At 53.7% G+C, this 22,477-nt stretch overlaps 8 protein-coding genes across 8 annotated transcripts; 5 read left to right on the top strand and 3 right to left on the bottom strand.

The window, feature by feature from the left end:
• Positions 1-660: 660 nt before the first annotated feature.
• On the top strand, positions 661-1,938 carry N7510_001746 (uncharacterized protein; the record flags this gene model as incomplete). Its single annotated transcript, XM_056973673.1, has 1 exon — positions 661-1,938. One exon carries the CDS (start codon positions 661-663, stop codon positions 1,936-1,938), a length of 1,278 nt encoding a protein of 425 aa, XP_056838790.1.
• A 467-nt stretch (positions 1,939-2,405) lies between these two features.
• On the bottom strand, positions 2,406-5,173 carry N7510_001745 (putative arsenite resistance protein Ars2; the record flags this gene model as incomplete). The annotated part of the gene is made up of 3 exons (XM_056973672.1): positions 2,406-2,987; positions 3,040-5,060; positions 5,116-5,173. The coding sequence occupies 3 exons, from the start codon at positions 5,171-5,173 to the stop codon at positions 2,406-2,408; spliced, it is 2,661 nt and encodes an 886-aa protein (XP_056838789.1).
• Positions 5,174-7,400: 2,227 nt separating this feature from the next.
• Positions 7,401-8,264, top strand: N7510_001744 (uncharacterized protein; the record flags this gene model as incomplete). The annotated part of the gene is made up of 1 exon (XM_056973671.1): positions 7,401-8,264. The coding sequence occupies one exon, from the start codon at positions 7,401-7,403 to the stop codon at positions 8,262-8,264; it is 864 nt and encodes a 287-aa protein (XP_056838788.1).
• A 219-nt stretch (positions 8,265-8,483) lies between these two features.
• N7510_001743 (DUF4246 domain-containing protein) lies at positions 8,484-10,725 on the top strand (the record flags this gene model as incomplete). The annotated part of the gene is made up of 2 exons (XM_056973670.1): positions 8,484-8,801; positions 8,887-10,725. 2 exons carry the CDS (start codon positions 8,484-8,486, stop codon positions 10,723-10,725), a joined length of 2,157 nt encoding a protein of 718 aa, XP_056838787.1.
• Positions 10,726-11,770: 1,045 nt separating this feature from the next.
• On the bottom strand, positions 11,771-12,826 carry hapB (CCAAT-binding transcription factor subunit HAPB; the record flags this gene model as incomplete). Its single annotated transcript, XM_056973669.1, has 1 exon — positions 11,771-12,826. The coding sequence occupies one exon, from the start codon at positions 12,824-12,826 to the stop codon at positions 11,771-11,773; it is 1,056 nt and encodes a 351-aa protein (XP_056838786.1).
• Positions 12,827-13,016: 190 nt separating this feature from the next.
• Positions 13,017-13,710, bottom strand: N7510_001741 (uncharacterized protein; the record flags this gene model as incomplete). The annotated part of the gene is made up of 3 exons (XM_056973668.1): positions 13,017-13,284; positions 13,467-13,625; positions 13,682-13,710. 3 exons carry the CDS (start codon positions 13,708-13,710, stop codon positions 13,017-13,019), a joined length of 456 nt encoding a protein of 151 aa, XP_056838785.1.
• A 341-nt stretch (positions 13,711-14,051) lies between these two features.
• N7510_001740 (uncharacterized protein) lies at positions 14,052-15,005 on the top strand (the record flags this gene model as incomplete). The annotated part of the gene is made up of 3 exons (XM_056973667.1): positions 14,052-14,168; positions 14,474-14,670; positions 14,759-15,005. 3 exons carry the CDS (start codon positions 14,052-14,054, stop codon positions 15,003-15,005), a joined length of 561 nt encoding a protein of 186 aa, XP_056838784.1.
• Positions 15,006-17,116: 2,111 nt separating this feature from the next.
• N7510_001739 (kinesin-3 motor protein uncA) lies at positions 17,117-22,101 on the top strand (the record flags this gene model as incomplete). Its single annotated transcript, XM_056973666.1, has 2 exons — positions 17,117-17,177; positions 17,249-22,101. 2 exons carry the CDS (start codon positions 17,117-17,119, stop codon positions 22,099-22,101), a joined length of 4,914 nt encoding a protein of 1,637 aa, XP_056838783.1.
• Between the last annotated feature and the right edge of the window lie 376 nt (positions 22,102-22,477).

The raw sequence follows: 22,477 nt of genomic DNA, 5'->3' as shown, positions 1-22,477 counted from the left end.
TTAATGAGATCTTCAGACCATAGCTAGCCTTGCGCCGATGCAATTGTCCAGGGAGGCGGGGGGGCGGTGGAGGAAGGAGATAAAGGCATCGAACCACGGTTGAGGTGTGATGCAGGGAGCTGGACAGAGGCAGGAGGATATCTGGGAGCGATGGAACTCACCTGGCATTTGTGTCTGCATGGGCTGGGCCATAGGGTACACCCCACCGCTGAAAGACATACTGCGATCGATCTCTGTGCGATCGTGGTCTCGGGAGGGCCCGCAGATGGGGTCGTGAGGGAATGAAGGGGGCAAGAGAGGCCGGGTGGCTCAACAGGAAGGAAGAAAGGAAGGCAGGAAGGCAGGTAAAGTGGGATGGAGAAAAAGCAAGCAAGAATAATGGTTATGCAAGAGAAGAATGATGACAGGCAGACAAGACAAGAGGAAGAAGATGTTTAACGAGGCAGTGGAGAAGGCACCCAGTGCTGAAGACCGCCTTGGTACCCGTCACGCCACATTCGGTTACCGCGAAACAGAAGTACTCCGGAAGTATTCGTTGGAATTGACCAGTCCATTTCTACTTTGACAAATAATAGTTGAGCTGCTCACCCGTCCTCACTTGGACGCCACAACCCCCCCCAACCCCCCGATCGGGCCATCCTGGTGCGATGGGCTGCCCTCATGGACCCGGAGATCTTGGTCCATGTCGCTGCACCTAGTGCCAGCACCGACGACGCTCGCTATCGTGCCCAAGTCGCGGCCATCCTGCACTTCCAGAGGGCGTCGCGACAGCCGGTGTGGCTGGGGTTCGACAGCGACAGTCCCGACGAGCGGGATGATCGTCAACGCCATGACAAACACCTCCACTCCTCTACAGAGGTCATCTCCGTCCCGTCCTCATTGCTCAGCCAGCCTCAGAGGGCACGATCATCAGGGCCCAGCGAATGCAGGCGTGCCGTTTCCCCATACATCGGCCGGAGTGGCCGTGTCACTCAGCCACAGGCCCGTCTTTCTGATGCATCCACTCAAGATGGCCATACATCAGACCCCCGCGAAGGTGTCCAGAACCGTCGAGAATCATTGGAGAGCCTCATCAGTGTCATCCCTGACTCTCAGCCAGAGATCCTGGCCGAGTCGGATTCCGCCGCACGCCTGCACTCAGCACCCTCTTCACAAAGCAGCGCGGATCTCCCCGCGCTCAAACGCCGTCGTATACAGCCATCGTCCCCAGCCCAGCTGTCAGTCAAGGCCATCGCACCTCCCAGAGCTAGCTCGCCGGTATTTAAGCAGTCTACCGGCAAGCAACCAGCAGGCCAGAGACACAATGGCATCCCAACCCAGTCCCTCGCAGATAGGGCGACATATACCAACCTCACGACTCTCCCACTAGAAATCCACCCCCCACCACCCCCAATTTCCAACACCCACTTCACAACCCACATAACACCAACCCTCTCCATGCTAGCAGAGCGCCTCAAGCCATCCCGCACTTACAAGCCCGTTCAGCAAGCGCGGGATCTAGAGAAACTAGAACGAGGACATTGGGTGGTTCACATCAACATCCTCGATCCACCAGAAGAACAGCAAGGCCAGCAACAGCAACAGCAAAACCCCGATCCCACACGGAAGTCGTCTGCACATCGACATGACTGGGACGCTGCGCTCTTCCATCGCTTCTGGACATTCCTCTCCGACTTCGTTGCGAGAGATGCGCGTGCAGGCTGGGGGGTGTGGTGTATCCTGGAGAAGGCAGAGAAAGATACACATCCATCCCTCCGGTCTGGAGGAGATGTTGCGTCTGCGTTGTCAATGACGCCGGTCTCACTGAAGGTGTACGCATGGGGCGAGGTCGCGGTGCATGTTTACCTCCTCCTGTTCCTGGCGAGTGAGCGACGCATTCGGGGGATGGGTGCGCAGTGGAGGGATGCCCGTGGAGAGGTGATTATTGAATTGCCGTGATGACTGAGATTTATAGAAGAAGTCTATGCAGCTAATTCACTGCGTTGGGGAATGGGAGACTGGTGTTGGGTTTTTTCCAAAAGCATCAATTTGTTTACTTGCTTACTTACCTAGATACCCACTTTGTGCAATTACAATGCCTTTATACCACTTACTTCCAAGGTTACTCCATCCACAATTCCTTGCGTATTGTTATTCCTTGACTCGACACCAGCAAAGGATATCGTACATGCGTGCTCGGTACAAAAGACAAATTCCCCAAGCCGACGACGGGTTGAAGGCAAAGAAAAATGAGGTTTGTTTTAATCAATTCACAGCCAACAAGTGTATTTCCATTGAAGGAAACAGAAGAAAAGATGGGACACCCCGTAAATCCAGAAACCAAATTGTCAAATCAGTCCCATCCGTCCACCGAGGCGCCATGCCACATTCGTAGAAAAGAAAGAGTAGAAAGAAAGGAGGGGAAACTAGTAGTTCAGTTCACCGCCGCCTGCGCCGTCGACCGCGTCGAGGTCCTCGTAGCTCTTCAGACTGCGACCCTGCACGGCTTCGCGAGGCGGGACACCTTGCGGTCCGCCGGGGCCACCCATCGCATCTGGGAATTGGCCCGGGGGAAACATCGCTGCAGCGGGGTGTCCGGGAGGCACGCTGACGCCGGCCGACGGGAGACGGGTGCCAGAGCCATACATGGCACGAGGGCTGAGTCGGTCGTTGCGGCGTCGATCGTATGGACCGGGGCGGTTGTGGCGCCCACCGCCGCGACGCATGGCTCCGGGATGATGTGTTCCAGTACCATCGCCAGGAAACATTCCGTTTCCGCTCCAGCTACCGGGGCCGGCGCCCATGATTCCGGGCATCCCACCAGAGGGGAAGCCAGCGGGCATGCCACCGGGGCTTCCGAGAAAAGGTATGTTTGCCAGACTAAAGCCACGAGGTGTACCACTATGGCCCTGGCCAGAACCAAGAGGGAAGTGCCCGTTGCTGCTGGCGTCTGATCGCGACGGTGAGATGCGGGCTGGATCCAAGACATAGGTGTTGACGAGGGAGAGCTATAGTAGTGTTGTTAACGCCGTGCATGACAGAAAGTGCGTTCAAACTTACATCGCGCTGGATATTCTCAAACCATTCGGCATGGCGCTTCTCGACGTGCTTGCGCCAGAAATTTTCAGCCTTGAAGAGCTTGGCGCATTCGGGCACCTTGCAACGGTATCTCGAATCTTCCTCCTCTTTCACAAACTTAGACAGCTCGTCCTCGACCGCCTGATCCACGGGCTTGCCGCCCAATTTGGCGAGGTCGACATTCTCGGGCTCGAGAATCTGGAGCAGCTTATCCTCAAAGGTCTTGACCCAATTGAATGCACGCTGCAACTGTTGCTCGGATTTGGAGGCAAACCGCTGTGTACGACGTTCCTGCACGGGTGACGCACGCTCCTCGCCGTCCTCACTGGGCTCTTTCTTGTTGATTGGGAATGGCAATCCAAAAGCGCTGGCACGAGCAACTTCCTTGGCCTGGCTGGTGAGGCCGGAGCGTGGCCGGCGAAGATGTCCGCCGGGGCATTTGCGGCCGAGCTCGTGAACCGAATCACTCTCAAAGACACAGAAGAAGCAAAAATTGTGGACTCGTCGCAGGTATTCAATAATCAAGTCCAGCTTCTTTTTCCTCGCCAGCAGCTCCTCGTCATCGCTCTCGTCCTCTTCGGGAAGTTCAGGTTCTTCACCCTCTTCCATTTCGTCTTCATCCAGATCTTCCTCGTCGCCATAACCATTCTTCCGCTTCTTGACAGTCACGGGCCCGGTGACCGGGGGCTGTAACCAGCCTTTCCCACGCAGGTCCTCCACACGCTCTTCAATTTTTGCAAGCCCATCCGCGCCATCTCCCATCTCAGTATCAAATTTGGAGATCAGTCGCGTGGCCAGTTCCAGATCCCGTTCAACCCGTTCCGGGGTTGAAAATAGATCCCATAGAGCCTTCTTTCTCGGTTGGGAGGCCGGGGCATGTACACCAACATGGCAGACAAAGTCGCCGTGAACAGGATCATGGATCGTCTTGTCGTTGACCGCTTCGAGAGCCTTCTCGGCCGCACTGGCAGTAGTAGCACCTCCGTCAGCACTGGCATCGTGATCCATCTCGCCTTCTTCATCACGCCCATCTCCTCTCTCCATAACGGTTGTGTCCCCCGCAGGATGGAGCATGATCCATCCTATCCGGTGATACTTCTTAGAAGGGTTGGGGTCGCTCAGGCTCAGCCACTTGAACCCGCCATCACCCTCTCCCAAATGCTCCTTGCAAAATGCCTCGATCTTTTCTCGGCTAACGTGGGGCGCCAGAGTCTTGATGAGTAGAGCGGGTTGAGACAGACTCTCATCGCGCAGCGCTCCTCCTCGCACCGGCAGAAGATCGAGAACGCCCATGGTCTCACCGACAGCGGTGGTCTCGCCTTCCTCTTTTTCAACAATGCCCCCAGCACCATCACTGTCCTTCTTGTAGATACCCTCCAGGGTAAAGTCATCGAACATGCCCCCTTCGAGATCATTGTTCCATTGCTCATATGCTCCTGTCCGGCGGAAGGTCATCAAGTGATGGCGGATGGGATCCCGGACCTCAGGGACATAGCGCTCCTTAAACCATTCTGCGTTTTTGTGATGCTGAACGAAGACCCTCGCGAGTTTCACTTGCAGGTCGGCCTTGTATGTATCATAGGCATCCTGGATCTGCGCTCGTTCCCTATCACGGTCCTCGCGTGCCTCGCGCTCGCCCTTGACACGGTCCAATGGGCGACGACCACCATTTTTGGCACGCTCCTTTTCTTCCTTCACTGATTGTTCGGCTCTCCACCATTCGGCGAACCAAGTGAATCCGACTTGAAAATCAAGGTTCAGAGGATTGGGCAGAGGGTTTGTCGGAAGCGGGCGTTTACCAGACTCCTGTCCGGGGACATAGCGGTCGATGTTCGCGACGTTTGGGGAGGGAGCACGACGACGGTCTTCACGCTCTCGGGCAGCATGCTCTCGCGATGTATTGTAGAAGTCGTCTCTGGAGTTGCGGCGATCCGAGGGCTCGTAGCGATCGATCATGACGGGGGAACGGGAGCGTCCACGTCCACGGCGGCGATCCTGCTCGACTGTTTTCAAGTTAATAACCAATCGATCACCAACAGCATCCGAGGAATGGCTTACCAGGCGACCTACGTCTGTAAGAGTCCCCTGGCGACCCGTAATCATTATAGGAATCCATCGTCACAGATATGCCCCAAAGGCGATCCTCTTTTGTGCCTGGCCGTGCCAGCCGTAACCGCAATTGGGTTGCTAGTCCAAAACTCGGCCCAGGCAATCAATGCGGGAACGGTGTAGCCGAGGAAAGGCCGACAGACAGCGGGGATGGCAAGCTGAGCTAAGAGTCGAACATCATTAGATCTCGTTTTTGTTTCAGTGGTGAAGGCTCGGATGTTCATGGATAGCAACAAAGGCAGGAAGATGGGAAGAAGAGAAGGACAAGATGAGATTGTAGTCAACATGGGCAACCCCAAAGAATGGGGGATAGAAGGGCCACATGTCCACGCAGGAAATCCGGTCAAAAAGAGAGTGACGAAGGCAGCTCGTGGGAGCTAGCAAGAAGAGGCACGAGGGCCGCGCACCCTGCGACGGCGAGTCACTGGCGGGGGAATGCCTCGGAGAAGAGAGAAAACGAAGAGTAAGGATGGGGGAAAGTAGTGGAAGGTCTTGAGAGAAGGAAGGGAAGCTGATTGACAGCAGAAGGGGAAAGCGTTCCAAAAACCAGAGGAATGAATGAATGGGGCTCAAGCGATAGACTGACTAGCATGAAGCAGGCAGGTAAACGTACAAGTTGAGGGAATAAAGAAGAGGAGGGAATCAGCAGTCCTCAGAAAGAGAGTCAAGGCGAGCGATCGTAGCAGCAATCCCGGGGGAGCTTGGAGTGACTCTGGGTTGGGGAAGGAGGTGAGACGGCCAGCGAAAGGCGATCGGGGGCGATCCAGAGCTGGAGAGCGCTAGGCCCAATGGGGACCGGCTTGGCTAAGCAGGAACCGAGCGGTGCAACCGCCAACAGTCGGACAGATCGTTACACTTTGCAATCAATGAAAGAAGACAAAATAAAATAAAATCCTTGTTTCTCAGACTGCATTTTGTCATTGCAATGATTTAGCAATCTCAAAAAATAATTCCGATACCGGGGATCGAACCCGGGCCGTCCCGGTGAAAGCGGGAAATCCTAACCACTGGACTATATCGGACACTTGAAGGACTTGGAGGTCCGTCTGACAAATTATTATCCTGGTGTTTCTTGGTCACATTTAGTCTTTTAACAGTTAGTCTTTTAACATTGTGTAATAAATGAGGGACTTGGGTTGGGGAGGAGGTAAGACGGATAGCGAACGATGGGCAATGGGGGGTGATCGAGAGCTGGAGAGCGCTACGCCCAATGGGGATTGGCTAAGCAGGAACAAGCAGTGGAACAAGCATAAAGAGTCAAGATTGATACAAAAACTAATCTGCAATGGAATAAGACAAATATAAAACGTCTCTCCGTCTCTGTATCTCAGATTCCATTTTGCAATGATTTAAATAAAAACATAAAAAGAAGATGGTATTTTCCGATACCGGGGATCGAACCCGGGCCGTCCCGGTGAAAGCGGGAAATCCTAACCACTGGACTATATCGGATATTGCTTACGATATGTTCCATCTATAAACGTCTTATGGAAACAGCCGAGTCATAATCATACCTTTCTTCATTGTTTCTCACAAATGCTCCTTAAAGATCATTCTATAGAAGAAGAGTCTATTAAATGTGACTCTATGGAGCTGAAATCCTTCGAGAATTAATACTTCGGGAGCCGAGGAAATTCTGTCAAGTCAATTCCGTCATCCATGAAAGATTTCGTTTGACCAGGCCAGAATCACTGATGGTTATGCGTGAATCAATAGGCTTACAAAAAATGTCACCGTATTCGCCGCATTTATGCCTTTCAATCAGGAGCCTTGCGACATCCTCATGTGTCGTCCACCTGGGGTGCACACTAAGTTCTTTCGCGCCACAATTTCCACACTCAACTTCCACCCGCCTTGGAAGCTCGCCGTATTCTTCGGGTTAGCAGGGATTTCGAGGGTTTGTGAGATCATAGGTTAAGGCTTGGGCGAGCGGCCAATGAAGGTCAAAATGCAAAAGCTGAATTTATCAGAGTATATGAGGGCAGAGAGAGAAAAAAAAAAAAAAAAAGGACAGGTCCAGGGGGGCGAAGTAGAAAAAAACGGCAGTGTTCGGGGGTCGGCAGTCCAAGTAGACTGTCGCAGAAAGAAGGAAAAAGAAAACAGCAAAAGTCGGAAGCTTCCTCAACGAAGTTAATTTCCACTACTGGTAGTCTGCTAAGCTATATGCTTGTTATAGCTTGCTTTATTATGCCGCAATTTTTAGGGATATCTTATACTTCATCTGCCACTCCACTATGGACGTTTCCTACCCATCTCCGATTGGCCCCACCCCGACGTCGTCCCCCGCGAGCATTTCTCTCTTTCCCATGTCTAGTCTTCTCAACTCGCGCTGGGCCCCCGGCGCGAGGGAGCACCATGCGCCTCCAAATGCTCCATCCCGGCTCTCGCGCTCTCAATTCCGGAGCCAGAGTGCCCAGCGAAGCAGTCCCACGACAGCTACCCCATCCGTGCTGTCCCCATCCGAGGAGCTGGCGCGCTTCATGAAGATCGTCTCCCGGCTGCGGTGGAAGTTGCCCTTTCTCGCAGAGGGCTACCGTCTAGCCACCCAGTCTACCACACATGAGGAAGTCTCCCACGCGGAGATCATGTTCAAGATCGACTTCCACGAGTACTACGCGCTTCTCGAGCGCGCCATTGTGCACCTGCTGGGTGTGTTCAACATCACCGTCTCCTCGTCCTTCCGGGGTACCCAGATGAATGGGAACGGGCGAGTTGGGGTCCATCGGTACCATGCAAACGTGCTAGAGGCCCTAGAGCAAGAGACCAGCCCATTGTCGCCTGTTCTGGGCAGCGGACATGTCCTCGGGCAGCTCCAGCAGGCGAAGGAACTCCGCAATCGCTGGAAGACGGCCGATATGACCCAAGAAGAGAGAGAGAGAGATCCCGTCGCTGCAAAGAGAGCGGTGATGCCTCTTGCCAGCTATGATTTCGAGACCATTTTGACCGAGATCTTTGGAGGGTTAGAAGAGGCTTATGTGAGGGCGCGGGAACATGTTGACAAATGTAGAAGACCCGAAGAGAGCACTGATTCGCCAGTATTGGATTCGGAAGCGGACTGGGAATTCATGGTGGATGCAATGGATTGGGAAGCTGTGTGAAGTAATACCCAAATATAAACCTACCCACCTACTATAGTTTATGTACCTAGGAGAAGCGAGACATCTCCGTTTGTTCCTCCCTCCGTCTCCCGCTGTTTCTCTCCCAGTCAGTCTCTTCCTCTTTCCCTCTCTGTTTTCATCTTCAACGAAATTCGAACCTTCAACTCTCTCCCCATCCCTCTTTCACTCTATTTCTCTCTCTGTTCTACTCCCAGCACAATGTCTGATCCAGCTCATCCCAAGATTACGCGCACCGTGCACCCAGGCCTACCCGGCTTGGGCCTACCACTCACTTTTCGTCCCCAGAACAAGGTCATTGAGAAGAAGTTGAAGAAAAAGAAGGCAGAGAAGGTCTGGCAGGTCGAGCAGAATGTCAAAACGATCGATGATTCTACCGCCTGCGCATCTGTCTCTTTACTTCCTTCGCTTCTTGACATGCCATTAAACTGGACACTCCTGCCACCGCTCATGCTGCGCGAGATCACGATGATCCGAGCGATGAACGAATTCACGGACAGCCCAGATTGGAGCATCAAGGTTTGTTGCTGCTCGCTACTACGCTCAGAGAATCGACTAATGTGAATGAGTAGATATTTGACGACCATGCCATCCAGACATGGAGGGGGAGATCACGAGCACAGCCTTCACCGAGAAGATGTTCGATTACTGCGTCAAAGAACTGCGATACCACACAGCACGATTCTGGAGGACCGGCATGATATTCGGTGCCATGGGGATCGTCAAGTCCGATACGGCCGTGCCCGGTCACGTCAAAACGGCATTGATCAGAGCATCCCGTGTCCTTGAAGATGATGCTAGTGTGAAACATTCGCTTCCTAAGTCGTGTGATGACAAGGTTGTGAACCTTGTTGACCCGTCGCTCTTCCCGCTTATCTTCGGTCGGACTCGAGCGGTACGCGAGGATGAGCTTTGCCGAGATCATTGTCTGTCTGATATGGGCAAAGGCGAGATCGTCTCTATTCCGTCAATTCCAGAAATGGAAGACTTCGTGAAGAAGTTAAGTTTGACAAAAAGTCGCTTTGTCGACAGTTACAACACGAAGATGCAGTGGATTCCGTGCGACGTCTTGGTGTCGCCCCATGGGTGTTCGATTCACAGCTACATCAACAACGTGCACCCTGAACACCATGAAGATCTGTACCGAGTCGTGGAAGACATCATGGACATTGCAGTTCCTGTCTGGGGGCACAGCCTCGGCCTCAGTCATCAATTGACCGACCTGCATGACCATGGCTACTATCTCGAGACTCGCATTGATTGGAAAAACAGCATTAACCAATCGCAACTGCCGAACCAACAGAAGCCCCGAAAGCAAAAGGGCGAGAGTAACGACCACTTCAGGCTTCGTCTTCGGATGTGGGAGTCCGGAGAACGTGAACCCGGAATGCCCGACGCTCCAAACTTTAACGAGAACGATCATCCAGTATTTCCACCATCTCATCTTCAGTGCGAGTTTTCCAAGCTCCAGGTTTTTGTTAAGCTTGTCAACATCAATTTGAGTCCCGAGAACCCAACCTATGATGGAGAGAAATGGCATGTGGACGGACAACCAGTAAGGGTCCCCTGGCTTTCACTGATCACATCAGATCCCATGCTGATATTGCACCAGAACGAGCACATCTGCGCCACGGCTCTCTACTACTACGACAGCGACAACATCACCGAGAGCCGACTGAGCTTCCGTCAGGGATCATGGTTCAGTATGCATTATGAAGAACTGGAGGATTTCTTCGAGTCTCTACCTGAGATGTTTGGGTGCAAGAACGGTGATCCACAAGTGCAGGAAATCGGAGAGGTGCTATGCCGCCCAGGAAGACTGGTTACTTTCCCCAGTGTGTATCAGTACCGCGCGAATGCATTCCGTCTGTCGGATCCCACGAAACCGGGCCACCTCAAGATGCTGGCACTCTTCTTGGTCGACCCCATGATCCGCCTCATTTCAACATCCCAAGTCCCACCGCAGCGGGAGGATTGGTGGCACGAACTGATCGGAGCCCCCTCCGGCAAGGGGTTGAGCCGTTTGCCAAACGAAATCAAGAGCCAGGTCATCGAGGAGGTTGGCTATCCCATCACGATGCGGGAGGCGCAAAAGCTACGGCAGGAACTGGCAGCCCAGCGAGAGGAGTATGTCCAGAAGTCGACCAAGAACTTCGAGAAGTTCAGGCTTGCGCTGGGCACGACTTTCGATGAAACTTCGTCGATGGAAGCCGATCAAGTGTGGGATGATGACGATGAAGACGACGAAGATGATGAAGATAATGAAGACGATGAAGACGATGATGATGAAGACGATGATGATGAAGACGATGATGATGAAGACGATGATGATGAAGACGATGATGATGAAGACGATGATGATGAAGACGATGATGATGAAGACGATGATGATGAAGACGATGATGATGAGAGGATGTCTGACTCGGGTGAAGACCAGGAGTGAAAGGATCTTTCTTAAGGCTTTTCTGGGGTTGGCGGCGAGAAGGCGAAATGTTTTCAGTTTACAGAGGCAGTTTGCTTTCCAGTCTGTATCTTTATGGGATCTTTGAAAAGTTGCGCCTGTTTATGTATCTTCATTCAATATCAAGAGTATCATTAATGACCATTCTACTTGGCTAATTTACCTGAGTCCATATGAAACCATAGGTATCCTTTATGAAAAAAACTATGATACGTACAACAAGAGCATATAACACAGGTGGAAAAAAACCGCGCACACACAACAACAATATAAAACCCAGTCTGTTCTCATTGCAATTCGAAGTAAACGATAAGAACAAAATACCCATATCATTTGCATGATCCTTTTTCCAGTGATGGAAGCCTCTCTAATTCCCAGCCAATGGACACACCGAAGCAAAGACACCGAAGGAAAGAACCAGAGGAAAGATATAAAGCAGGAACAACAGTGTGGAGAATAGAAGAGGAGAGAGAAGAGGATGAAAAAGACGAAGGTAGAGAGGGAAGACACTAGGCCGGAAGTGTAGTTGCTGTACTGTCGATTCGATATACACAGAGATGCTGCTTACTTGTCAATCATGCAGATGGGAGACAGGCGGCCGATCGGGGATGCTATCGTAATGCGGTTAAATGCAGATAGCCACATTCTGGCGACGGGTGGGCCAATGTGGAGGGAGGTTCGGAAAGATCATTCTGGTAAATCATGCATCCGTCCATTCCCTCTGGGGGTCGAGGTGAAGGTAGCGGGGGTGACAAGTGATCGTTGCGGGAAGGGGAAGAGGAATACTAAATGGGGGTTGAAAAAAGACAAGGCAAAACAGAACAAAAGAGGATATCGTCCCAGCACAGCAGCTATAAACAAAACATTGTGTCGAGTGCATCGAAACATAAGTGAACGCACAAAAGGGTAAATTGGGGAGTCCCATACGTCGCTCGCTAGAAAAGAAAATAAAGCCCAGAAGCATCCATCCGTAAAGCCGTAATGACCGAAGAGAAAATAAAAAGGGAAGCAGTAAGAGGGAAGGCGTTCAGCCATCCTCATCCGAGGGGTCGGCAGATTCTGCCTCGCTGCCATCGGCGCTGCCACTCATCTTGACTTTCTTGCTGGAATTGGCATGCGAGTCGTTGACCTCGCTGGACTTCCGTTTCTGTGCTGCGGCGCCGTTCTCGCCGGGCTTGCCAGCATCTTGGCCTGCATTGTTTTCCTCGCCATCTGCCTCTCGCTTCTCCATGGCGGCGACTTCGTCGGCTGTCAAGAACCGGCCACCGGGCCCACGCGGTCGACGCATGGCATGGTTGTGTCGCGACTCGTGCAGATAAGGTTTGCGACCCTTGGACGTTAAGCGCAGCTGTTCCTCGAGCTTTTGTCGCGCGACCCGGCGCTTTAAGATGCGATGGAACTGCTTGGCGTTGACATAAAGCGGCGACTCTTCCTGACCGCCTCCGGGGACCATCTCCGGCGACGACTGTTGCTGCTGAACTGCAACTGGGGGCGGCTGCATGGACGCAGACGGTCTACCGACGTGGTTCATGATTGGTTGCTGAGGACTACCCACATGGCTCATCCGGCGTTGGGGCATCTGTGAGTTGGGCGCCATCTGCATTTGTGAACCCATCGGGGGCATCTGGCCTGGCATCTGGGGTGACCGCGGGTTGCGATCATTTTTCACCTGGGCGCCACCCATGCGTGGAGAGCCTCGGGGGCCCTGAGCCATCTGTCCGGCCATCTGGTCTTGGTGAAGAGGATAGAACTGTCCTGACGCGGCAGCGGTCGCCATGGCAGCAGCCTGCGTCGGCGAGATGCCATAACCTTGTGGCATGGCGGTAGTGACACCATACCCCTGTGGGAAGCTCATCTGCTGGTGGACTGCGCCGGCGGCATTCTGCGGCTGCTGATAATGTTGGTTCGCCGGGACGATGGGTGATGTCTGGTGAGGCTGTTGCATGGGTGCCTGTGTGGGCGATGTCATCGAGCCCACGGCACTGCCAGCGTTCGGAGGCGCGGCTTGGTAAGGGCCAGGGATGTGGGAGGGTGCGTGTGGATGCTGGCCATGCGGCTGTTGATATTGCGGAGGGTACTCCATGATGAAGTAGCGACGATGAGTTTCGTCACACGATGCGGCGACACCGTGACAGGGGAATGAGTAAAGCGACGATCTATCGACCGTAAGCGCCAATCAGAATCACTGACGAGGCAGTCGGCGCGATGAGGTGATGCGCCGTCGCAGGTTCAACGAGATCGAGTTCGATCGCAAGCTCTGTTTGGCAGCTTCTCTACGCGTGGGAAGTGACAGTCGCCACGAGCCGTAGTCGGGGCACGATCGGTGATTCGACGCGCGGGATGCGACAGTCTGCAGCCTCGGGGTCTCGCGTCAGCACAGCGCAGGGCCGAGCGGTCACTGGATTGCGGGTGGGGAGGGGCACAGAAGGGGAACACAGGGACCCAGGCGCGTACCTTAAAAAATGGGGTGCGCAGTGACCAGGTCGTCTGGACTCGCGTTGGTCAGAGAGGGTCTCGAGCGCCGTCGCGGCAGGTTTGGCTCTTTTGTGCAAATCCGTTTACGCCCACCGTGTCGGGTGTAATGTGGTTGGGCTGCGATGCAGAACGGCCGTGGGGGGAGTATGCGATGCGTTGTCAGGGCGATAATAACACCCAGGCCCTCGTGAACAGGCTACGCAATGACTATTTCAGACACGGTCCGGCAGGCTTCCACATTCAAGCACGTCCGAGGCTTGGTCTGCCACGTCCACGCCTTTCCTGGTGGGATAGCTGGGGCGGTGCTGGTGGTATTTCCCGTTTCGTGGGACGGAAAAAGAGTGGCGGGTGAAGCGACGAATGCGCTCCGAGGACTGATGTCACCGTTCAGGCTGCAAGCACCGGGGCTAAAGACGAATCATCAGCATCGGATTCGCGCGAATCAAAAGCATTGACGCATGACAGTGCGCTGTCAACCGGGAGATTCTCCATGTGGAGAGGCGATGATAGTGGTGGGGGAGGGGAAGGGGGGAAGAAAGCGGGTAAGGCCGGGTTCAGGCTTGAGGGGCAATTGGAGGAGGTATGCGTTGGCAACGAGCTGCAGCAGGGGACTTACATGCTGTCGATCGCGATTCTGCAGGACCCGAGACAATAATGTGAGGCGAAGGCGATGCTAAAATGGTCGGGTCAGTTCAGTGGCCGAGGACAGGATGAGGTCAAAGGTCAAAAAGATAACAGGGCCGACGCGTTGCATATTCATGGCTGGGCCCAAACACACAACGCGACCGGCATGCGCGAAGCCGCCAGGGCCGAAAACACAAAGAAAAAGCAACATGCGACCAGTGCACGCGCAACGAGGTGATGGAGTGATGGACGCTGATATGATGGGACTCGGTCGCGCGCGTTTGTTGTCGCCACGAGCCGACCAGCACAAGCCGCGCGCGCAAAACGTGGGGGTGGGAGGGAAGTCAAGCGTGCATTACCTCAGATAGTCTCTTTGGCGACGGCAAGGGATCACGATGACTTGACCCAGGAGGAGGATTGATTGGGGGGAGCGGAAGGGGGAGGGGGAGGGAAAGCCAACGAACGAGAAGCAAAGAAATAATTGGGCAGTGCGCTGATGTCAATGGCCGGCCGCACGCTTCCGAGGAGGGACACCGATCAGAGACAGGCAGACAAGACAGGCGCGCGTGGGAGCTGTTGACACACTGGACCAGAGACCAATGGCAGAGAAACGTACCTTGAGGTTCACTAGTGTAAGGAACAAGTGGAAAAGGTGGTTTCGACCGAATCAGAACAAGTCAACTCTGTGCGATGGTTGGGAGGGCGACCAACGAGAGGCAGCGAGAGGGAGAGAAAAGGCGAGCTGGGCGGGCGATGGGGCATTTTGTACCGTTTCCGGCTGGCCGAGTGGTCGGGGGGCGTATTTTACCGTGGCCATACCGTATGGTCGTATTGGGGATGATCTCATTTCGTTTCCGCTGTTATTATTGGATCCCGGAATCGAGACGAGACAGAGGGCGAGCGAGATGACCTAGAGTCCCTCTCCTGCTCTACGGCGTCCCGACACGACGACCGACCCTCCGGCCATCCCGGTCAGGTGCGACCCCATGACGCACGCATCACCTCCGGAACACGCCACACGGTTTATGGCTCATCTGGCGGTGTATCGCCATGAACACGCCTCTGCAGATGGACACTCAGCCTCGGCGGTCTACCCGATTCGGGCCCTCCTCCACCTCGGGTCCCATTCGCCCATGGAGGACCCATCCTGGTACCGTTTGTAAGGAACACGCGCCAGCCTCGTATTGTGCTCGGTCGCGGCAATCCCATCTGAGAATTGCGATTTAGGCTACCGAAACTCGGTTATTGATCTCAGATGGGTACCGGGGGGTGAAGAGACACAGGCGACGGGGCTGGGAACGACGCGCCCGTGACGCCATCCCGTAACGAGCTGCGAGGTGAGTCCGTACGGACGTGTCCTAAGGCTGGCTCTTGGAACCGGTGGGACTGCACCCCGTTGATCGGGCTGAGATCTTGGTTCCCTCGTTCGATCGTGATCATGCGATCTGAGAATCCCGAAAACGTCTCTGCGCATTTTCCATGATGATATTCATCACCACGTGTGTGCTGCCGGTCAACCTTACTGCCTGGGTGGCCATTCAGCTTTCGTCCTTCCGGTGGATGGGGCTAGGCCGATCGCCGCGGGTCCACGTGTTGACCGCCTGGTTGGTTGGGAGAGTGTGGGCAAGTGTATGTCGGATAAGAATAGAAGAAGCGTTCAGACAAGATGCTGGATGGCGTTCGAAGTAGTGGTGGGCGTCCAACTAGGTTCGATTGGTCGGTGGAAGTGCGTGGCGAGCATGGATGCCCCTGGATATATATCTGGAACACAGACTCAACCACGCGTAGTGGAACACGAACAGTCCGACCTGTCCAACCATCGGATAGCAAAGATTGAGAATCATCCTCAACGGACTAATGAGCTATTCCAGTGCATATTGCCAAGGAAAGGGCCAACGATATGGTTGAAGCATTTTATACTCAACATAGACAGACAGCTAGATTAGAGGTGACTACCTACACAATAGCAATAATATAGTTGAGAACGGCCAGCCATTTCAGAACGCATGTCACGAGGCCGGGATCGGGTGACCCTCTAGACCGTTTGCCTGGGTAGATCCTTAAGAGCATGATTCTCTCGAAACTCTTTCCGTCGCCCACACCATCGTCGTAATGAAACTACTCGAGAACCATTCCTATATCAGTACAGATGATAGACAGCTCTGCAAAAGGGGGCTCACGTAGTCGCGTTTCCTTGTATCCTCTAATCCAGTTATCCATCTGTTGAGAACTTCCAACTGGGGGGTTTCTGAAAGTATCTCTAGAGATATGAACTTAGTTCAATGCCACCTATCACCCTAGCGGAGCCAGACAAGACTAAGACTTACCTGCGACCACACAGTGCGCCGTCAAACAGATACAGATAACGACAAGGAGAAAAGTGACTGAGAAACATACAGCAAAGACAGTATCGCTTTTGTCGGATCGACGTTGAATGTGAAATCCAGGATTTCGAAGTCCATCGTTATCGTTAGACACGGGTGCATTGGCGTGCTAGTGGCGTGAGGGCTGCTCGAATATAGATATTGCGTGGTTGTACCAATAAATTTTTGGAATAGAGGATGAAGAAAAAGGAACTCTGATGACCATATAATAGTTTTCGCAGATGATTGATATCATCTTGACCACTTGATGGTGTATATACATAGGCTACCGGAAGTGTTCCAGAACAAGGTGCCCTATAATACCATGCACCGATTGTCAGACCGCCAGTTCTATTCAACATGGCTCTTTTAGTCTCTTGAAGATCACCTTGCGGCGATAGTGAACTATAAGCTTTCCCACATGCAGTCAACTGCCTCGTCCTTGCGTGGTGCTTACCTAAGCCAGGGGTCTCCGGGGGCAGGTGGCTTTTCCGCGTGAAGGACGAGGCCAACAGACTCGACAATCGCATTCTCTCCCCCATCACCATCGTGTCTCTTCAAACAAACACTCGAGTCGACACACTACAAACTCCAGTCTGCCCCGGCTGCTGGGGGCCTCACTCTACGCAGACAGACCCCGCGACGCGCTGGATGAATCTTGGGGACACTGATACATGACGTCTTTGTTGACACCCACGGTTCACACTGCCCTAACAAACCAGTACCTGACGACCATCCCCCGATCACGTATACCAGATTCGGAGTCAGACCCTGCGACATCGTTCTCGCCCGCGCTCCGTCGGGAGTTTGCGCATCGGTGTGTTTGTGTCACCGCGTGTGTCCCGCTCTGGGATTCTGTGCCAGTCGCTTGGTGACAGACACCTCCCTAGTGTATGGGGTAGCGACACACCATGTCTGGCGGCGGTGGTAATATTAAGGTAGTGGTGCGCGTGCGGCCTTTCAACAGCAGAGGTGAGTACAGAACTGCCCCTCCTACCCCTGGCCTTGTCCCGGACACCTTGGAACTGACCCACGTTCTCCAGAGATCGACCGAAACGCACAATGTATCGTGCAGATGAAAGGCGCCCAGACGGTGCTCACAGCACCGGCGGGCGCCGAAGATAAATCACGAAAGGGCGGGAAAGGCGGCGGCGATGGACCCAAGACCTTTGCCTTCGATCGATCATACTGGTCCTTTGATAAGGACGCCCCCAACTATGCCGGTCAAGACAACCTCTTTGACGACTTGGGTGCGCCGCTGCTGGACAATGCCTTCGGGGGCTACAACAACTGTATCTTCGCCTACGGTCAAACCGGTTCGGGAAAGTCATACTCGATGATGGGTTATGGCAAGGAGTACGGTGTTATCCCGCGGATTTGCCAGTCTATGTTCGAGCGCATCGTGAAGATGCAGGAGGACAAGAATCTCAACTGCACGGTTGAGGTGTCCTACCTCGAAATCTACAACGAACGAGTACGCGATCTGCTCAACCCGTCGAACAAGGGCAACTTGAAGGTTCGCGAGCATCCGTCGACCGGTCCGTATGTGGAAGATCTGGCAAAGCTGGTGGTGCGCAATTTCGACGAAATCGAGAACTTGATGGATGAGGGTAATAAGGCCAGAACGGTGGCCGCGACCAACATGAACGAGACTTCCAGTCGATCACACGCCGTTTTTACGCTAACCCTTACTCAAAAACGCCATGACTCGGAGACCTCAATGGATACGGAAAAGGTGTCCAAGATCAGCTTGGTCGATTTGGCAGGTTCGGAGAGAGCGAATTCGACCGGTGCTACGGGTGCCCGCTTGAAGGAAGGTGCGGAAATCAATCGTTCGCTGTCGACCCTCGGTCGTGTTATTGCAGCCCTCGCAGATGTCTCTGTCGGCAAGAAGAAAAATTCTGCCAAACAGGTCCCGTACCGTGATTCAGTCCTCACGTGGCTGCTCAAGGACTCCCTGGGTGGTAATTCAATGACTTCGATGATTGCTGCCATTTCGCCTGCGGACATCAACTTTGAGGAAACTCTCAGTACCCTGCGCTATGCAGACTCGGCCAAACGAATCAAGAACCACGCCGTTGTGAACGAGGACCCGAATGCCCGCATGATCAGAGAGCTGAAAGAAGAACTGGCTCAACTGAGAGCGAAGCTCGGAGGTGGTGCGGCAGTCGGAGCACCAGGTGCTGTACCTGGCGCGCTGCCAACAGAAGAAGTCTACCCACCAGATACGCCACTTGAAAAGCAAATGGTCTCAATTCAACAGGCAGATGGTTCCGTCAAAAAAGTGAGCAAAGCGGAGATTGTCGAACAGCTCAACCAGAGTGAGAAGCTTTACAAAGATCTCAACCAAACATGGGAAGAAAAGCTTCAGAAAACAGAAGAAATCCACAAGGAACGAGAAGCCGCTCTGGAGGAACTGGGTATCAACATTGAAAAGGGCTTCATTGGTCTTAGCGGTCCCAAGAAAATGCCACACTTGGTCAACTTGAGCGACGACCCCCTGCTGGCCGAATGTTTGGTCTACAACCTCAAACCGGGAACCACCACTGTTGGACACATGGACCAAGGAAGCAACATCGAGATTCGGCTGAACGGATCCAAGATCCTGGAGAAACATTGCACCTTCGAGAACTCAGACAATGTCGTGACCATCGTGCCCAGTGAAGGCGCCGCAGTGATGGTGAACGGTCTGCGGGTCGACCAACCCCAACGACTCAAGAGTGGTTTCCGTATCATCCTTGGAGATTTCCACATCTTCCGTTTCAACCACCCTCAAGAGGCCCGCGCTGAACGAGTGGAGCAGAGCTTGCTGCGGCAGTCCGTCAACGCCAATCAGTTGGGGTCACCGGCACCCAACAAAACACATGACCGGACCGCGAGTAAAGCTGGCTCTGAGATTGATGGAGATTCCAGCAGGGCTGAATCTCCAATGCCGTCGCGTGGTAGGCGAGAGTCAGACTGGCTTCAAGCTCGCAGAGAAGCAGCCAGCGCCATGCTGGGACCGGATCATATTTCCCACTTGCCCGACGATGAGCTGGACGCTTTGTTCGAGGATGTGCAAAAGGTTCGCGCAGGGCGACGCGGTCTTCCTGATAATGAAGAAGACTCCGACTCCCTGAGTTCATTCCCAGTGCGAGACAAGTACATGTCCAATGGTACCATCGACAACTTCTCTCTGGATACTGCGATCACTATGCCTGGAACGCCTCGTCCGCGTGAGGATGAAGAAGGGACGAATGGCGCCACCTTGAATTCTGTTCGTCAGGATATGCAGCGACAGCTGGATCGGCAGAAAGAAGAATTCCAGGACAAGCTCAAAAATGCCGAGGTTTCCTCCAACCAAGACCCTTCGGAATTGCGCACCGAAAAGCAGCGTATGGAGGATGCCCTGCGCACCGCCAAGGAGGAGTTTGAAGAACAGCTGAAAAAGCAGCAAGAAGTCTTTGAGTCTCAGATGCGGGACATGGGCAAGCCGATACCCCAGATCTACGAGAACGGATTTGCCAAGCTGAGCCCACGCGAAATCGAAGTTGCACAGTCAGTCTTCCGCCACTGGTCGCAGCGTAACTATGTTCGCATGGCCGAGAGGATTTTACAGCATGCGTCAATCTTGAAGGAGGCCCAGGTGATGAGCCAAATCATGGACAAGAACGTGGTCTTCCAATTTGCGATTGTTGACGTTGGACACAACATGGAGTCGTCATACGATCTTGTGCTCAATGGGATCTCGGGTGACGAAGATATTGTGCTGGATGAGGCCAAGAAGCCATGCGTGGGCGTCCGTGTCATCGACTACAAACAATGCGTGATTCACCTGTGGTCAATCGAAAAACTCCACCGTCGCGTTCAGTCCATGCGCCAGTTGCACCAGTACATCGACCGTCCAGACTATATCCAGCACTTCAAACTTGAGAACCCATTTTCCGAGCCGTGCTCGCCTCAATACTCTCTCCTCGGCGACGCTGATATCCCTTTGACAGCCGTCTTTGAGACCCGCGTCCAAGACTTCTCTGTTGAGATCACTTCGCCGTACACCCAGAGCGTGGTTGGAATTGTTCGATTGTCGCTGGAGCCGTCCTCTGCCCAGGCTCCTTCGTCGACTTTGAAGTTCAACGTGGTGATGCGTGACATGGTTGGGTTTGCCGAGTGGGAAGGAACCGATGTTCATGCGCAACTGTTCGTGCCCGGTATCTCCGAGGAAGGAGGCGCAACGACGACCCAGATGATCAATGGTTTCGAGGAGAGCCCGGTGCGATTTGAAAGCGTGCACAGCATGAGCCTTCCCCTGTCAAGTCCACGCACGGCCGCGCTAAAGGTCTGCGTGTATGCTCGCGTGACTTCAATGCATCTGGACAAGCTCCTCAGCTGGGACGATATGCGTGACTCGGCAGAGCCCACGTCCCAGCAACGTACCGCTCCCCGGATTGCAGAGTCCGAGTTCTACTCACAGGAGAGACACGACGTTTTCTCTCGAGTGCAGATCCTTGAGCTCGCGGAATCCGGCGAGTACCTTCCAGTCGAAGTTGTTCAGAGCAACAATCTCGATGACGGGACATCCCAGCTCCATCAAGGCCTGCAACGTCGCATTTCAATCAATCTCACCTATAACTCTACCGAAAGTCTTCCGTGGGACGACATCACCAACTGTCGCGTGGGCTCTGTCCGCCTCCTCGACCCATGGGGGAAGATTCCTGATCAGGATTTCAACACTCCAGACGTCCCGTTGAAGTTTGTTCAGGAACCAATGGTGAAAGACAATTCCGACGGAACATCCAATGTCACTATTGTAGGCCAATGGGACTCGAGCTTGCACGGGTCTCTTTTGCTCGACCGAGTGACAGCAGAGAAGTATCGGGTGCAAGTGACGGTCCGCTGGGAGCTTGTCTCTTCTCGTCTGCAGACTCCCGTGATTTTCGAGGCCGATCAGACACTTCAGATCCTTGGACGCACCTATGTGCGCCAACAGTCGATGTTCAAGCAGTTTTGGAATGCGACTCGGGTCGTCCATTCGACTACACGCATGTACTCTTTGGTCATCCGTCCCATTTCTGCGAAACGTGCCGCCGATCTATGGCGCATGAACACCCAGAACGACTACGTCAAGGGCGAGGAACTCCTAACGACATGGGCTCCTCGCAAGGTGTCCCTTGTGCGGGATTACATTGGAGCCCGCAAGCGCCGCTTGCGCGCGGCCGAACTGCATGCCGCCCGCGGATCTCTCAGTACAAGCCTAATGACGTCTCCGTCTCCTGCCCGAGGAAGTGGACGGTCGACACCGATGCGCGGCCAAGATTTGAACGAGCGCAAGTCCAAGCTTCTCCGGAAATACCTTGATCTTTGGTCGGCCAAGAAGGACCCCACAGAGGCAATCCTCGTGCGAAGCAACATCGAACCCCCCTCCGGCGGAGCAGCTTTTGCGTCGCAAGCAAACGGATCAAATGGCACCACGGTCTCCGACAAAGTATCACTTAAGCCCCGCTTCGTGGCCACCATCCAGACACTTCCGAAGAATCCTTCTGCTCTCAAGACAGGATACGTGCTTACACCGGACGACACCAACAGCGTTTGGGTGCGCCGGTTCGTGGAGCTTCGCCGGCCATATCTCCATATCTACTCAGTGCCCGAAGGCGACGAGATCAATGCCATCAACCTGCGCAACTCTCGCGTCGACCACGCCCCCGACTTTGCCCGTCTCCTCGACGGCTCCGGTGCTGGAGCGGACCGTTCGCTGTCTGCCAAAGGCCGGCCGAACATCTTCGCCGTGTACGGGACCCAGAACACCTACCTCTTCGCGACTCGCACCGAGGCCCAGAAAGTTGAGTGGATCCTGAAGATCGACGAGAGTTATTTCAGCAGCAACGCCGGCAGTGCAGCCGCCAGCGGTGACGAACGGTGAACCTGCACGCCTTCGTTTGTTCTGCCTCATGTTTTTGACGATATTACAAGCCTGGAGTTGGGCTGCGCTATTCTTTCGTTTTACACCACCCCCTCTCGTTTCCTTTATTGATGACCTATTGCTAAGATACCCCCCTGGATATATCGATCGCTATGACATTCATTTATCCTTCCCCCTGCTACAATTCCCCCATCTTGTACATAATTTGATCTCTTTGGGATTATAGAATCGGCCGGATGGCAGTTGTGCTTATTGATTGTTTTTTTACTTTCGGGATGAGCATCTCGGTTGCGTCCTCTGGATTGCGAGAAATAGAAATACATCATTGTATACTAGGGATTGAATTTCATCAAATTCAGTTAGTCACTCGTACGGT

This window comes from Penicillium lagena, assembly GCF_028827675.1.
Source record: "Penicillium lagena strain IBT 129212 chromosome Unknown utg000001l_segment0_segment0, whole genome shotgun sequence".
In the NCBI taxonomy this organism is placed as follows: Eukaryota; Fungi; Ascomycota; class Eurotiomycetes; order Eurotiales; family Aspergillaceae; genus Penicillium; species Penicillium lagena.
Note: the sequence above shows the minus strand (reverse complement) of the source record. Positions and strands in the feature narration are given on the sequence as shown.